At 41.3% G+C, this 16,567-nt stretch overlaps 1 protein-coding gene across 1 annotated transcript in view; it reads left to right on the top strand.

Moving 5' to 3' along the window:
- The window catches only part of polrmt (polymerase (RNA) mitochondrial (DNA directed)), a 71,365-nt gene that overhangs the window by 22,506 nt on the left and 32,292 nt on the right, over window positions 1-16,567 (top strand). The window contains exons 8-15 of the mRNA XM_050054867.1: window positions 293-463; window positions 1,955-2,194; window positions 3,767-4,552; window positions 4,887-5,009; window positions 7,808-7,930; window positions 9,800-9,979; window positions 11,077-11,163; window positions 14,818-14,931. Of these exons, the coding sequence (XP_049910824.1) occupies window positions 293-463; window positions 1,955-2,194; window positions 3,767-4,552; window positions 4,887-5,009; window positions 7,808-7,930; window positions 9,800-9,979; window positions 11,077-11,163; window positions 14,818-14,931 (1,824 nt within the window). The remainder of the gene's footprint in view (window positions 1-292; window positions 464-1,954; window positions 2,195-3,766; window positions 4,553-4,886; window positions 5,010-7,807; window positions 7,931-9,799; window positions 9,980-11,076; window positions 11,164-14,817; window positions 14,932-16,567) is intronic.

Genomic DNA, 16,567 nt, shown 5'->3' with positions numbered 1-16,567 from the left:
CACAAAACACAAATCAAGTGGCTGACGGTGACAACAGCTGCAGAAGCATCAGGCTTTATCTTTGGCAGCAAAGGAGAGGATGCTTTGATCAGATACCTCTGCTTCCAACAAAGACAAATACGTAGGATGTGATGTTAATTCTAAAAAAGACCATTTTCACTTTGATTTCCCCTCTGACTGAAGGATTGCTTTTTCATTAAAACTGAATCACATCTACCAAAAGATCTGCTGTTTGTGACAGAACTGTCATAAATGTTTTCTTCTGTGTGACCTGTATCCTTCTCTTGTCCAGAGTGTTGCCAGCCTGCCTCCCAGTGGACAGTCACTGAAGATTTTAGCCGGCGATTTGGGCAACAGGGTCTACACCAAGTACACTGTGCGGCAGAAGCACAGAAATAAGATGGTGGGAAAGTTGGGCAACATTTACAACGCTTACACAGACCTGCTGGCCAAAGATACAAAGGTAGAAAAATCATCATGTTACATGTCTTTACGAATATGAACTTCTTATGTGTATTAGTTTTGCCACAGAAAATCTATTCCCTGATAGTTTATCTGAAGATTTCTTTTGAATGCACCACATTGCAACACAGTAGAAATTTGTTACAACAAAAAGTGCGAAGCAAACTTGTTTCTTTGTTTGGGCGTATGTCAAAAGCTGTGTTTCTGACTGCGTAGCAGCTCTGATCCCAAATGATTCCAAATGCAATGGAATAACAAGCGACCATAATTATTACCCATTAATTGTATATGTCGGTCCTTAATAAATTGTTATAATCGTCCTTATCCCTGTTGATTTTAATTTTTAATAGGCCTGCATTTTCCGTTTTTACAAGTTTATCATCTCAACCACTTGCCCAAAAGGCAAGTTAAAAGCTTAATGTCAAGTCCTGCACATAATCAAAATAACTGTTAAATTAAATTGTGTTTGTAGTTGTCAATCCATTTTCAGGACTCAGAATGATGTCACAATAAAAGCTATAGACATACTATATGTGCTGTACTGCACAGTGAACACTGCATAACCTGCAAAGGTGCAAACTGAAGGACCTTGCAGTTCATTGCAACAGCTCTAATTACATATGAAAATACAGTACATGACTCTCAATTCTGATTTGCAAAATTAAATAATTCACAACTCATTTCGTTTAAAATCTGCTGAGCAGCTCTGCAGTTGTTGGGCTGAGCTGAGCTGATCTCCTCTGTTCTTGTCATGTCTTGTCGGTCTTCCATAATTGCAAAGCACTGCTTTTGTTTTGTGTCAGAGAAACCACGCTGAATGACTCAGCTGTTTTACTCTGAACTCGTAGATGTGATGCCTCTGTGAAGTTCCATGTTGTAGTGAATCAAAAATGAAATCTAGATTCAGGAGTCATGTACTCGTTATTTAGTACTTTGTAGGAAAGTTCTGGAGTCACAACACCACAGCCAGTATCATGGACACCAGTGTTTTGATGGTTCTGGTACACTGGGGAGAAAAATGCTTATGTCATCAAGACTGTAATGAGCAACAGCTCATTATACTGCAGCAGCTAGTTATACTAGAAGTTAGTTAAGGTGTTTGTTTACATGCAGCCTTTGTAGTTAAAATGATGCCTATTATTGTGCTTTGTGTTGTTGTTAGGACACCAAACATTAATCCAACTTCTTACTGGTCTGAGGACTAAATAATGTCTTTATTCTCTTGGATCATCGCTTTCTTTAAGGCTCCCTAGCTGCAGGTTTTTGTTTTGGCTGATATTTTAATGCATGCAGGCTTTTACAATAGTTATCGTATGTCTTGAAACATGAAAGGTATCTTTTATTAGATCAAAAAACAGTGCCTGTTTGACAATTTCTGATCTTGGGGATATCTCACACATGTCGACATGCCTTCCAAACACTGTATGTTATTGTGGTGAGTAATCCATCCATACCAAATGAAAACAACTACTTGTATTTCCTCTCCCTCTAGGAGTATTTCATCCTTCCTCGAGAGCACTGGTGTAAGCTCGAGATGGAGCAGATTTCAGGACCTGTGCTGCGAGGAGGAGAGACCCACTGGCCATACATAGTAACCCTGGAGCTGGGCACTTACATGGTGGATATGATGGTCAAGAACCTCAAAATTAACAGCGACATCCTGAACCCGGCTTTCGACAGGAAACTCATCCCCATCATCTACCACATGTACACCTTTCGTAGCACACGGCAGGTACAGTGGATTTGCAGGTCTTTTCAAGTTGCTCGCGGGGATATCAAAGGAGCTGGCTAACCTGGAGTTGGTCGCGATTATGCTAAAGGGTCTTGCCAGACAGACAGGGCTTTGATAACCTGGTAACAGGATTCCTGAGCATTAACCCAGACTACAAAAGATCCTTTCAACAGAGATTTACGTGGAAAAATGGTCAAGGATTATTTTTAAAGAGATCTCCTGAAAAACTAACACTGAAAAAAAAATATTCAAAAGGGATTAAAGTTCAAACACAATGAGCTTATCATCATAAGAACCCTCCATCAATCAGATCAAATTATTGTATTCATTGTGACTTTTTGGAAATCACACACAATTAGCCTGATTAAAAGATTTGTCAGGCGCTGTTGAAGTAGTTGCATAATTAATATTTCTAATAATATGGAAAGAACCACAGTGGAGCAGAAACAAAGGAAATACCTGAAAACACTTGACCTTCACTTTGGACAAGAATACCGTCTGTCACTCTAAAGCCCATTGCCTCGTACAGACTTGTGCACCCGCCTATTCAGTGCGAAGCTCCAAAGAGTGTGAATTATAAAACCATTTCCCTCTTGTGTGAATTGGCAGCGGGAACAGTCGAGCAAGATGAATAGGTTCCGGGCTAATCCCTTTTTTAGTGTCCCCTTAATTGGCTCGCTGATTTGGTGCCACAGGACCCTGCAGGAGGGTGAACCGACCGTGTCAGGGGAAAGAGGCAGAAAGAGAGAGACTTTTGGACTTGATGCACTTTGACACTGTTGCAGAATTTTGCTCATGTGTTTTTGTTTTTTTCATAGTTTTCTCCCGTTACTTTCTTTTCTCCTATTCTCTCCCTCCTCTTTTCTTTTTCTCTTTGGAGGTTGGCTCATCAGGGGAGCATCCTAATGATTTTACAGCACAGCATGACAGTCTGACTAATGCAGGCAGTGCTGAGGTGTTTTATTTTGCTGTCAGGTTACTGTATCTTTTCTTGTGATGGTATTTATGTCGAGTCCTACATGCTGTATTTGTGAGTTAGAACTAGGACGCAATTATTCTGTCACAGCAAAGAAAATGGCCTAGGAAAAAATATCTTCCTCGGTGAACCAACCTGACTCCTGACCAGGGTTTTACTCAATTAGATATAAGAAAAGCAAGTTCAGGGCAGCACGGTGGTGCAGAAGTTGGTATTTTTCATAGTGAGAGGGTTCCTGGTTCGAACCCAGGGTGTGGGGGAGCCCTTCTGTGCGTAGTTTGCATGTTCTCCCAGTGTCAGTGTGGGTTTGCGCAGGGTACTCCGGCTTCCTCCCACAGTCCAAAAACATGCAGGCTGGTGACTCTAAATTGGCTGTAGGTGTGAATGTGAGCATTCATGGTTATCTGTCTCTATGTGTCAGCCCTGTGATAGTCTGGCGACCCTGCCTCTCGCCCACTGTCAGTTAGTATTTAAACTTCAATTTAACAGATGTTTGAGTCTCATCTCCAAATATTTATTTATCAGAATTACACTTAATTTTGTGTCATTTAGATTTCTGCTTCTAATTAAATTTTTTCTGATGTTACACCCTCCAGATCGGCTTCATCAAACCCCACCCTATCCTGACTCAGATGCAGCAGGAGGCCATGGAGACCAAGTTGACCTTTGACTCCTACGTGATGCCGATGCTGTGCCCTCCCGTGCCCTGGACGTCTGTCAAGTTTGGAGCCTACCTGCTGACACCTACCAAGCTAATGCGCTCAGTGGAAGGGGCCACACAACACGAGGTGTTGCTAAAGAAATGCCAGAACCTCCATGCAGTCCTGGACTCTCTCAACCAGCTGGGCAGCTGTGCCTGGAGGATCAACAAACCTTTGTTGGATATTATTATCTCCATCTTTAATGATCGGGGTAGTGAGAAGCTAAATATCCCTCCTCCTCTGTCAGAGGCCCCCAAAATACCCCACTTCGACCCCCATGATCCCACTCATACTTCTTCTGAGAAAACCCACATGAAGAGGGAGATGATTAATGCCAAAAAGAAATACGGTGAGATGCACAGCCTGCGCATGGACGCTCTGTATAAACTGTCCATCGCCAACCACATGCGGGATGAGATCTTCTGGTTCCCTCACAACATGGACTTCCGGGGACGTACCTACCCCTGTCCTCCGTACTTTAATCACCTAGGAAGTGATGTCACACGGGCTATCCTTGTGTTTGCAGAGGGGAAGCCCCTCGGTCCGAAGGGACTGGACTGGCTAAAGATCCACTTAGTCAATCTGACAGGACTGAAGAAGAGGAGCTCACTAGATGGACGGCTGGAGTATGCTAACTCTATCATGGAGGACATACTGGACTCTGCCGACAACCCTCTGAATGTAAGTTTGTCTTTGTTGCTGTTTCCTGTTCATTGATAGTTTAGTCCAACCATAGATTTATAGGTCCACATAGTATTTATTGTTATGATGTATTCGTTTTGAAGTATACACTATTACATTTTACAGATATACAAAAGCTGCTGCGATTGTAAATGACTGAAATTATAGATTATATCCCATTTCTCTCTTACTGGGGGAATGGTCAGTTTAAGCAGTGACAAACCCTAAAAGGATATGATATAAATATCTGTCCAAACACAAAGTGAAAATGCTTTCCTGGCAGTGTTTATGTATGCAGGATAATGTGCCATGTGCTTGTGTTTGTCTTTCTCAGGGTAAGAAGTGGTGGATGAATGCAGATGAGCCTTGGCAGGCTCTGGCCTGCTGCATGGAGATAGCCAACGCTGTGAGATCTCCCGATCCAACACAGTTCATCTCTCATTTTCCCGTTCACCAGGTACCATAAAGCACTTGAAAGAATTATTTATCTGTTTATTGAGGTGCACAGTGATTTAAGTCACACGCTGGATCTCCTGCCAGTGTGTTCTTTCATAAGACGTTCAACCAGAAATGTAAAGGCGAATTCATTATTTTTCACTCGGGTGAAACAGAGATGAAAAATATACAATGATAAGCACAGATTATTTTTAGGAATTTAACCGCTCAGGCCAAATATAGCTCCACTTTATAGCTTGCTAAAAATAAGGTGTGCCATTCAGTCATGCTTTATGGTGCTGTTTTAGAGGGCACATCAAAGTTAACAAGGCAAGACCTCTGCAGCCATCTGGGGCCATTTTATGTTATCTGTCATAAACCTGCAGCCCTAATCTTACCGACCAGACCACAGCTTCAGATATCCTGTGCTGAGATACAGACCAAAGCCACAGACAAATCATCTAGGATAGTGTTAGTGTCGGGTGTATACTGGTACACTATGTGTCCTAGTAATGTGCAGCCTTGTGCGAGAAATTCATGAATTGACAGGTTTAAGCATAATGTGTGGCTAGTAAAAACACTGTCTACTCCTCAGGCTTTTGTTTATAACCTCGGTGTAATGTTGCTTTGATTTGGCACTTAAGAAAATGTCTCTCATTCATTTTACTTTTAGGAATGCCCACTTTATAAAATTCCTTTGAATGATTAATGAAATAAACTAAATAAATTTTGTGAAATTCCCTTTAAGTGCAGCAGTAAAAAAAAATGCATGTAATGCAAGTGGCAATAAGAATAAGAGCATTTAAGCAAAAATATTCTGACATTAAATGCAGTGTAATTGATATGGCTGAGTATTTAGCACCTCCTCCTCCTTGCAGCTGTTTTGAAAGGACAACAGCTCTGAGGTTTTCACTCAGCGCTGCTTTGAACTTCAACCTGCTCAGAGATGAAAATTAGCCTTTCGGCTAAGTCTGTCACATTTTCATCAAATTGATGTTAATTCATGTGTACTGCCCCTGATGAAGAAAATAAATAGAGGAGAGGAAAAAACTAAATAGCCAAAGGATAAACTTGTGTAAGGGACTTTTAATTGCACTTAAAGAATGTCAGTGTTGTGAGTGCCCGTTATTTCTCCACACGACACAGATGCTACAGCTGCAGTCGAAACATCAGGGTCATATAGGTGCATTAGAGAGACATTTAGGTCAGAGGCCACATTACAGCTGGCAGGAACATGGCCAACTTAATTGCAATATTTACATTAGGCTTTTTTAAAATTTTGTGAGCTTAAGATGGAGACATTCCTAATACCAAGATAACGCTTTTCTCCTTTGAACAAGTCAGTCTGGTGGGCAGCTTAGAGTCCAGATGAAAAGACGTTACGAGAGTATCTAGCTTTGGTATCGTGACGCATTATCAAGTGGAACAGGATAGGAAGGCAGGATACAACGTTAGGAGAATGTTGATTTGATCATTGAAAAGTGGGCTTGTCATAACAGTGATGCCCAACGGTGTAAGGCTAATGGAATAGTACGATCTGTCAGGGGGAGAGACACAGTCCATGGTATGCTCCATGTGATGTCAGTTGATGTCCGCTGTAAAATGCCTTGCACATAATCTGAAGCTGTCACAGGTACAGGGTGTCTACAGATATAACCAAGTTAAATTTAAGACTTTTTAAGACCAAACATACAATGGAAATAGAAATTATATAGATGTGTGTGTGTGTGTGTGTGTGTGTGTGTGTGTGTGTGTGTGTGTGTGTGTGTGTGTGTGACACACGTGTAAGTACTCTTTCCAAGTTAACACACTGATATGACTGATGAAAAATGACAACAATTGGGTGTGTTTAAGTTGAATGTGTTTAATGTAAAAAGAAAGCAAAATCTCATCACTGTCATAAATGCTATTTATCATTGCAGTTCTTCGGTCTGTCCAATGATTGTAAACGGTCATTGGGTCTGTCAGACTGAAGAAGTTTTCATGGCAATGTGACCGAAAATATTTAAGACCCACTGAATCTGAATTTAAGACAACTTAAGACGTTTTAAGGCCTTGTATTAAGAAAACTTTTCAGATATTTTAAGACTTTTTAAGGACCTGTAGACACCCTGAGATACCTCTTTTCTCACTGTGAATCAGTTCCAGCCAGCTCCCCTGTAACCACGGTGTTTTGGGGAAACAAAGACACACCCAACTTAATCTGAGCTCTGTGCTTAAAGTTGTAGATTAATTAATTAATTGATAAGTGGATGTCATGGTATTATTAGCTGAAATAGGTTGGTACTATCTTAGGTGAGCACATGTAGGCGCATGGAAGGGCAGGGAGGTTTGCCTCTCTGGAAATAAAGTTTTCTTTGACATAATTTGCATTTGAAAAAAAGTAATATTGTAACACGTTAAGAATTGCAATGATATTGTATTGTGACTTGTGTATGGGGCCATTGGAGATTCCCACTCCTCGTATTAAGTGTGATATTCACTTTGTGGCTTTGGACTGTGTGACATAGCAATATGTTGTTATGAACTAACAGCCTCAATCAAATCTTTCTTCTCATCTATTGAGTCGATGCTCATGTGCTTTATATTTCCGTCTCCCTTGGTCCTGTTGTCTCTTTCCTCTCCTCAGTTTCTTTGTTGTTCTTTTCACTTCCACGTTCTTTAATTCATCTGTTCTCTGTTGTGTTCACCTGTAACCTGCCTCCCATGCTGCCCTCTCACTTCCTGTGCTGATCTTTGTAAGTCTTTCTCTGTCTCTGTTCTCTCCTCCTCCACATCACCGCTTTAATCTTTCCTCTCCTTATCCAACCTCTCCTCCAGGACGGCTCCTGTAATGGGCTCCAGCACTACGCTGCTCTAGGCAGAGATGTTATTGGTGCCACATCGGTCAACCTCATGCCCTGCGACTTGCCCCAGGACGTGTACAGCGGTGTAGCACAGCAGGTCAGCACCAGTGGGCTGTTTTTGGTTTGCATTGTTTTTGTTCTCTTCTTTGAACTGCATAGATTTGGAGTTGCACAACATAACTGAATTGTGGTTCAGTTGCAAGTCACGTTGCAGTCGCTCAGCTGTTAATATTCAGATGACTCACTATATCCCACAGTGAGTGACAGATTAAGAATATATTTTAAGTTTCTCACTTCAGGTCTTGCATTAAGAAGTGCTAAGTTTCTCATGCCTTGCATCAAAGTGCAGTGAGAGTAGACTGCCTCCCATATCCAGAGGCTCAAGGGGCAAGTGTGCCGACAATGCTATCAAAGAAAGCAAACTTGCTGTGAACCAAGCAGAAACAATTTGAAGCTAATTGTTATGTACTGACATTTCAGCACAGAGTGTGCTGAGGAAAAAAGTTTGTCCCAGGCCGTATCGAGGGCAGTGACTGTAATCACAGACTACATGGTGGAGTTGTTAGTGAGCTGGTTGGCTGACTGGAAGTGGAGTGCACTTTCCTGCAGGACACTATCTCATTGTTGTATTTTTACCTCTGCAGTTATTGTAAGATGATCCTGTAGATTATATCAGGCCTGTGAAATAGCAGCTACCTGGATGAATAAATCTTGTTAACTCGTCAAGATAAGCTGCACAATAAGTAACTGTGGCAACAGTCATACATCATTGAAGACAGCTGAAGTAGAGCTAAAATTATTAGCTTATTCCTCCATTGACAGCTGTTTGCTAAGCCCTTTTAAAGCAACACTTGCCAAATATTTTCTGACTCAAGCTTCTAAACTGTGAGTATTTGCTGCTTCACTTTTCTTATTTTGGTGATTTAGACTAAGTCACACTAAAATAGACACTGGATAGCATCACATTGGGTTTTAGGAAACTGGTCGACATTTTCGGCTCTTTTACTCTGATAATATGTATGTGGGAAAGCATTAAAATATCCTCTCAAAGACGTGTTTTGAACAGCGGCTGTTTGACGTTTGCATGTATGTTTATTCTGCACCAGGGGTCAAATTACAGAAACTTCCTATCTTAAGTCTTACGTTCTGAGTTAGGATAGGAAGAGTCTAAAATATGATTTTTCCCAATATGTTACTAGAGAAGCAAATCCAAACTAACTTCATGAGTTCTATCTTATCTCACTTCATTCTATCTTTTCTCAAGTAAGAAAAGCCTGAATACTCAATCCAACCTCCCTCCTCGTGTTACTGTTACCTAGCAACCAACGCCACTTTTCTCATGTCACCAAGCTAACGCTGTAACTCTCTTTGTCTCAGTGAAACATACAAAAATCGAGCAAAAACAATGGGCACTTAACTTTAACACAGATGAGTTATGAGCTCACTCAATCTGACATACTGAACTCTTACTGAAGTTAACTCTGGGCTTGTGGATGCCCTATATGACATACCATTACTAATGATGAATATACCTATAACGCTGCATGCGAGGGAGAAACTTAGGACTATAATTAGCCCAGAGGCTAACGTTAGCCATCCCCCAACCTCTCCAGAGCCTAATTAGCCCTTCTCAATGAATGAGTTACGACATTTTGTTGGTTGTATAAAAGCAATAAAAGAGCAGCTGTATGGATTAAACATGTTGGCTAACACTACCTGATGGCAAAGTGAAGGTTAGGACAACTTAATGACCATCCTAATGTTAGGAGATTTTAAAATAAAGTTTGTATAGAAACTTTGACTTAGGAACTGTTTATCTGTAATGGCTTTTTTCCTAAATCAGGGTTTATCCCTAATTACCATGGTTACCAAAGAGTTAGGATAGGATCTGCAGGTTGATAAGTTTCTGTAACAAGTCTGTAAATTTAACTTCTGTATTTTACTTTGACATGTCCATGTGTTTTAGGTTGAGGAGTTCCGAGCGCGGGATGCAGCGAGCGGTTTGAAGATCGCCCAGGTCCTGGAGGGCTTCATCAGCAGGAAGGTGGTCAAACAGACGGTGATGACTGTGGTATACGGGGTCACACGCTACGGAGGACGCCTCCAGATAGAGAAAAGACTGAAGGAGATTGATGAGTTCCCCAAGGTACAGTAGCAGTGGTGGATAGGGGGCTTCCCTCGCACTGCATACTGTTTTATTTTTAGCATTGTATCAGCGTGGTGTGGGAGAGTAGCCATTTAGCACAGGATCTCCCCTATATGGGGCTCCCGTTACGTCTTCCTCTCAGGCTATACATTATTATACACAAACTGAGTCCAGAAGGACTCATAATGAAGTATGGGGTCTTTTCTGCTGAGGTCTGTCCTCCTTGGATGTTATTGCTCCATTGTATCCTGCATGAAGGCATTTATCACGCAGTTGACAGTGGCTACATACGGTATAATTTCAGCACATTTGATTGCACACCCAAAGGGATTTCACTAGCTTTGACCTTGATTTTAAGAGTCCCACCACATTGTCTCCAAGTGAGCTGCTTGGAGCAAGAACAGAAGCATTTAAAGCCTCTTTTAATTGAGTTTATTTATGTGTTATCTTATTGCAGTGAAATCAGATATTGCTCGGTTGTATCAGCGAGGCCAGGAGTGTAATACAACAACAGATATATTTAATATCCTTTACACAGTCGTTATGCATCTATTTTTAGTTCAGAACCATTGCACTTCGATTTGGTTGAACAGAAATGGTTCTTAGACGGGCACACCCAGTCTGTCAAACGACACCGCGGAGAATGGAGGCATTTAATCTTCTTACAGCTCTGTAGTGCCTATTATCTGTCAAATAGCTATATAGTTCCTAACAGTAGTTGGAGTCAATCTCATTGTCTGTGTCGATGGGATCGGCACAATCCTGCTGCCAGTTAATCTACCATCTTCCAGCCAGAGGATTGTGCTAAATGACTTCTTCATAATGCCCCTAATTGTTTAAACAGGGAATTAGGGAAAAGCGTGATTGTGAGTAATTACAGGGTGGGTGGGTAGGGGGGGATGAGGAGGCTCCAAACCTATCGCTGTAATGATATAAGAAATATACCACGCTCATTCATTATCATTTATAACTCCATTATATATTTAATCTCTAAATATAAATAAGCGAAAAAAACGTTTTAATGAGAGAATGCAATGGAGCGAAAAACGTCATGTTTGTCGAAAAAATACACCAACAATCATGTGTTGTGTTTCCAGGAACATATATGGGATGCTTCTCATTACCTGGTGCGAATGGTGTTCAGTGGCTTGAAGGAGATGTTTACAGGAACCAGAGAGATCCAGGTGGGTCCATCACACCTACATAAAGTCACATACATACATTTTTTTGTCCAGCAGATCACCACCAATGTAAATTCACACTTGTGTGTTATTTATTATATGACAGGGCGGACATTCAGTAAAAATATTGTCTAAAAACTACAGTTGCTCCTCTTATTGTCACAAAAATCTACACTAGGGCTGGCATGATATCAGATTTTCCCTACATGATTATCATGGCCAAAAGAAGTCATGATAACAATATTATTGCAATATCTGTAGAAAATAAGTACAGAAAACAAATAATGCTATCAGGCAAATTAATCTTTAACTTTGTTTATTGTGCATTTTGTATCTTTTTTGGCAAATGAATCACACTCAAAATACAATAATTGGGACAGTTTGTAAACATAACTGTACAAAAATCATACAAAAACAGAAATTACACTTGATGGAGAGTGAAAACAACCAAGTGGTGCTGGGGGAGGAGTCAAAGCGAGAATGGGAGTACATGGAAATTATCTGAGAGGTGCTGGATTATTTATGTGATATTATCATGAGTGTATTGGTAACATGATATCACATGATATTTTATTTTTAAATATTTTGGCTATTTTTACATAGTAATTTCTCAATACTAATTTCTCAAGAAAATCTTCAAGAAATTTTCTACAAAGGACTATGTGTGTAGTTTGGTACTTATTATGGCGAAAATAGAGCCAGTGGTCAACTGACGCACTTAAACTTAATTAATTCCAATTAATTGCAAGTGTAACCTAGAGAGACATTAGTGCACAGCAGGTCAGCTAATCATGCAAAATTATACAAGTTCTCTACAGACAAATACACAGATCAACATATATGGAGAGTAAAGGTTCCTATAATGAATAAATATTACATTTTGTTTACATGGAATGCGTAAGTGCTAATATCGTAGGCAACTGGACTTGCTTGCGTTTCTTGAAGACGTTTCGCCTCTCATCCAAGAAGCTTCTTCAGTTCTAAATGACTGGTACAAAGTTGCAGGCTATAAACCCTGTGTGGGTGGGAACCCTTGCAGAGTCGTAGGGGTCACGTGAGCTCTTAGTTTCAGAGTCGTTAAGGTCACAATGTGAGTCGTTGACCCACCTGGCCACCATGTTGGTTGTTAGGGTCAGGTGGGACCAGGGGTGAATGGGTGTGAAGTCGTCTGGGGAGGGATCCCAAGACTGCATTGTAGATGGGGGATAAGTAGTGTCATAAGCCACCCCCTCTGTTTAACGATGGTCGTTCCAGCTTGACGTAGATGGCTTCTTTTACTCCTCCTTCAAACCATCTTTCCTCTCTGGCCAAGATGTGCACATTGCTGTCCTCAAAGGAGTGTCCCTTCTCCTGTAGATGTAAGTGGACAGCCGAGTCTTGACCCGAGGAGCTGGCTCTCCTGTGTTGTGCCATGCGCTTGTGGAGTGGTTGTTTTGTCTCCCCAATGTATACATTGACCTACGATATTAGCACTCACGATTACCATGACCTGGATGACTGAAAATCTTCACCAACCAGTTTACATGGAATAGTTGTTTTTCAAGTACATTTGTCTTTAAATCCACCTCGAACTAAATGTTAGTAAGATAACTTAGCTAATAGAACATGTCCTGTAACTAAAGGGCCAGTGTGTAATATTTAGGGGGATTTAGGGGGATTTAGTGGTATCTAGCGGTGAGGATTGCAGATTGCAACCAGCTGAAACTTCTCCTGGTTAGAATTCTTTCATTGCCAGTTGTTAGGAGGTTTTAACCAGTTGCCAGATTATCCACAGAGGTTTCTTCCTCTCCAAGTAAATGGACCACGTGATTAAAACAGGTAAAAACACTGAATAAAGTAGTTTCGCGTTACAAATCAGTGTCTGTCAGATACTGTTTGGCATGTTGGGGATCAGCAGCTCACTCACTACATGCTAATGCGTGCGCTACTGTTTTCTCTGATAACTTAAGATCCAGACCTTCAGGAGATTTTCACTGGGAGCCAAATTATCCAGAGAGGTCTCTTCCTCTCCATAACAATGGTGCTTTAACATGGTACAGACACAGTGATTTAAACTGGCAAAAACACTGAATAAAGCAGTTTCACATTAAAAATCAGTGTTTCTCCAACGCTGTTCGTCACAGATGGGCTTTTAAATGCAGTGACCAATTCAAAAATGTAAATGGCCCTATGTGGAGCCAGCGTTTGGTTTGACTGTTCTAGGCTACTGTGGGAAATATGGCTGTGCATCATGGTGATCTACATAAATGAGGACCTGCTCCCTATGTAGAGCTCATTCCAAGGTAACAAAAACACAACAATTCTTATTTTTAGGCGATTATACACTAAAGGAAATGCACTGAAAACATAATATTCCATTTCTGCCAGGATATCCCCCTCAATCCTTCACACTGGACCTTTAATAAAACATTTTATTGTCTTTTCCAACTTAGGAAAGACCTGTAGAATAAAACGTGGTGTCTGACGGCTGACCTACTACTCCACATAGGATGATATTTTATTTTTATTAATGGCTTGTTTACTTCACTATTACCCTGACAACGGCACCCATTCATCACATAGACTCCATTTATAGATTAAGGACGTGCACCTGCTGGGGGATTGTATATTATCTCCACAGGCAGAGAGGAGTCTGGCGAGCAAATAGAAACACCACCCACTGCTGGTGTGTGTGTGTCCTTTGGGGAATGTGTGGGGATGGCCCAGTCTGCGATGAAAAATCCCCTTCCCATCATACCTTGGTGCCGACCTGATGCTTGTGTGTGAGTGTGTGTGTGTGTGTGCACCTGCTGCTTTTAAATAGGTCACATCCTCTGGTGTTTCACAGCAGTGAGTTGAAGTATGAGTGAGAGTGAGGTAGCTGATCAATCCCTGGTGCTGTCATCCCTGACCTCTCCTACGCTCTCTGTACATTTCCCATTTATTCTGTCAACACTGCTATTCATTCTCTTCAAACTGCTCCCACTGTCTGCCCACTCTTCACTCTCTGCCTCTTATCAATCTATTGATTGATCAGTCAACCTCTCCAGCTACCCAGCTAATCTCACTCCCATTTCTTTGCTTTCATGCTATCTTCATTTCATTGTGCCTGAGAATATAAGGAGGGAGGTGATGATGAATGGAGGCAGCTTTGGCCAGACTGCTGCCTCGAGTTGTTAGGACTTATATATCTTTCTTACAACTCCCTGTGTGCCTGCATGTGCGAGGAAGCACTGTAATAAGGCTTCTATTCTTGGACATAAACTGTGCCAGACACTTATGCAAACATCAGTGTAATTTTTAGAATGAAGCAACAACTCCTCACCTGTTCCTCGGCAAGTTTGCAACAATTGTCTGCTGCTCCAGGAAGTAGAACATCAGACCTAAATGCATAGATCATCTGTGACACTGTGGAGAGAAAGTTCCTATTTTGTGTGTGTTGTTCCACATGCACCACAGGGTCTTTTTATTTGTAGCCTGATTTATTAAATCCACCACCCGTCCGAATTCACTGATTTGAACTTGATTGCTCTGCTGTCCACATACACACTCTTACAAACACAACAAATAGGCAGACTCACACTCTTGATTGGTGAAGGGCTTTGGATATTTTCTGAGTATGCTTCTCAATCTAGTGTGTGCCCTCGATTCACCTCTGCTGGCATCTATGTGTTGCAGGATTGGCTGACGGAGAGCGCCAGGCTCATCTCCAAGTCTGGCCACACTGTGGAGTGGGTGACACCCCTGGGTTTACCCATAATTCAACCCTACCACCGCCCACGCCACCAAGTGGTAAGTCTCATACTAAGGAATATGTGGGGGTTCACCAGTAGTCTCTTTAATAGGGTTGCTCCCAATTAAGAATTTTCCTAGTCAACCAATAGTCGTCATTTAGGGCCATTAGTCGACTAGTCACCTGCATGTTTATGATATAAAAGTAGTTATTAAAGTATATATTTTGGGCGGGGCAACACAATGGTTTGAGTTGAAGGTGTGAGAAAGAATAGTATCAGTAACATTGTTAACACTGTGCTACATTACAGAGAAATACAAAACCGTACTAATGAACCTTCATTAATATAGGCCTATATTTTATCTACAAGTGCACGTCACACACTGAGCGAGCCGCCTGTTAATGACGCTGTGGGCTAATGGGCATGTAGCTACTTCCATGTTTCAGATGATACGTCATGTTTGTATTCGACCAATGAAGATGAGTTTACATATCACCTTGGGTTCGTCCTTCACCTTCTCAAAATGATCCCACACTTTGGATTTCCTGCCCGACATGTTATTAACTAGCCTGTGGAATAACCGCAGGTACCAGCCCTGGAAATTAGGGGCCGTGCACATGCCACGTCTTTAACCGCCAGGAAAACACGAGGTCGGGCGCTGGGTGCTACTCTTGTGCCTTTTTGTGCCAGCTTTCAACAGCACAGCAGCAGCTTGCGTCTGAGGTTGCTAAGCAACCTTAACAAGCATCGTATAATCTGTTTACCTAAAATCCTGTGTGCAGAGCTGATCTTCAGGCACTGTTTATAAGTGTGTGGGACAGATGTAAAGCTCTCGGTAACCCTGCACTAAAATGATGAACTTTTCCGTATTTATCAGACTGAATATTTACAGAAGGGAAAGATATCTGTCGGCTGTGATTGGTTTGTAACATGACTCCTTTCTGACTGCTGAGCGTGGCCACTTCCTGTGTCTGTCCTTTCAATTTAAAGTCCCACATGGTCCAGTCATATAGGTTTTGATTTATTTTGACAAGGCACAGCTCCTAATACAGTTAAGTTGTTTGTTTGTTTGTTTTAACCAACATTTGGTTGACTATTAGGTGTCAACCCTACTCTCTAAGTAATGTTTTAATAATCTGTATTTATCACACACATCTGTGCGGTTCCAGTGGCTACGTTTGTACCATTAATATTAGAATTAATGTCACTTGTAGCAGGCCTTACCTGTTATCCTGATGCCACAGCCACTCTTTGCACCATAGTTTCATACACGGTGTGACAGACAGCGTAGCCAATTACAGGCCTGTTTTCATTCTCTGTATTTTCAGACCTTTCTGAAGTCCTCCTCTTGTATCTTCACCTGCTTGTCTTGCTCTTTTTTGCTCTTTCCCACCTCTCACAACATTTTCAATACTCCACATACACAACATAACTGACCTTTACAAAGCACACACTGTATACACTTCTTTGGCTCACATACAGTGCTCATTTAATTCTCTGTTGACATACAGACAGGTAACAGGTTAAAGGAAAAACCTAGTGGGGAAATATAGTGAATGCAGATGCTTCCACACGGATGCAATGCATGGTACAGATAAACAGTTAACATCCAATCATGCTCTGTGGCATGTAAAAATGCCAAGCAGGCCCATATGATTCTGATTTTTGTATCAAGATTGCAAAGAGAAAATATC

The sequence above is a fragment of the Epinephelus moara genome, chromosome 10 (assembly GCF_006386435.1).
Source record: "Epinephelus moara isolate mb chromosome 10, YSFRI_EMoa_1.0, whole genome shotgun sequence".
In the NCBI taxonomy this organism is placed as follows: Eukaryota; Metazoa; Chordata; class Actinopteri; order Perciformes; family Serranidae; genus Epinephelus; species Epinephelus moara.
This window is presented reverse-complemented; position numbering and strand designations above follow the sequence as displayed.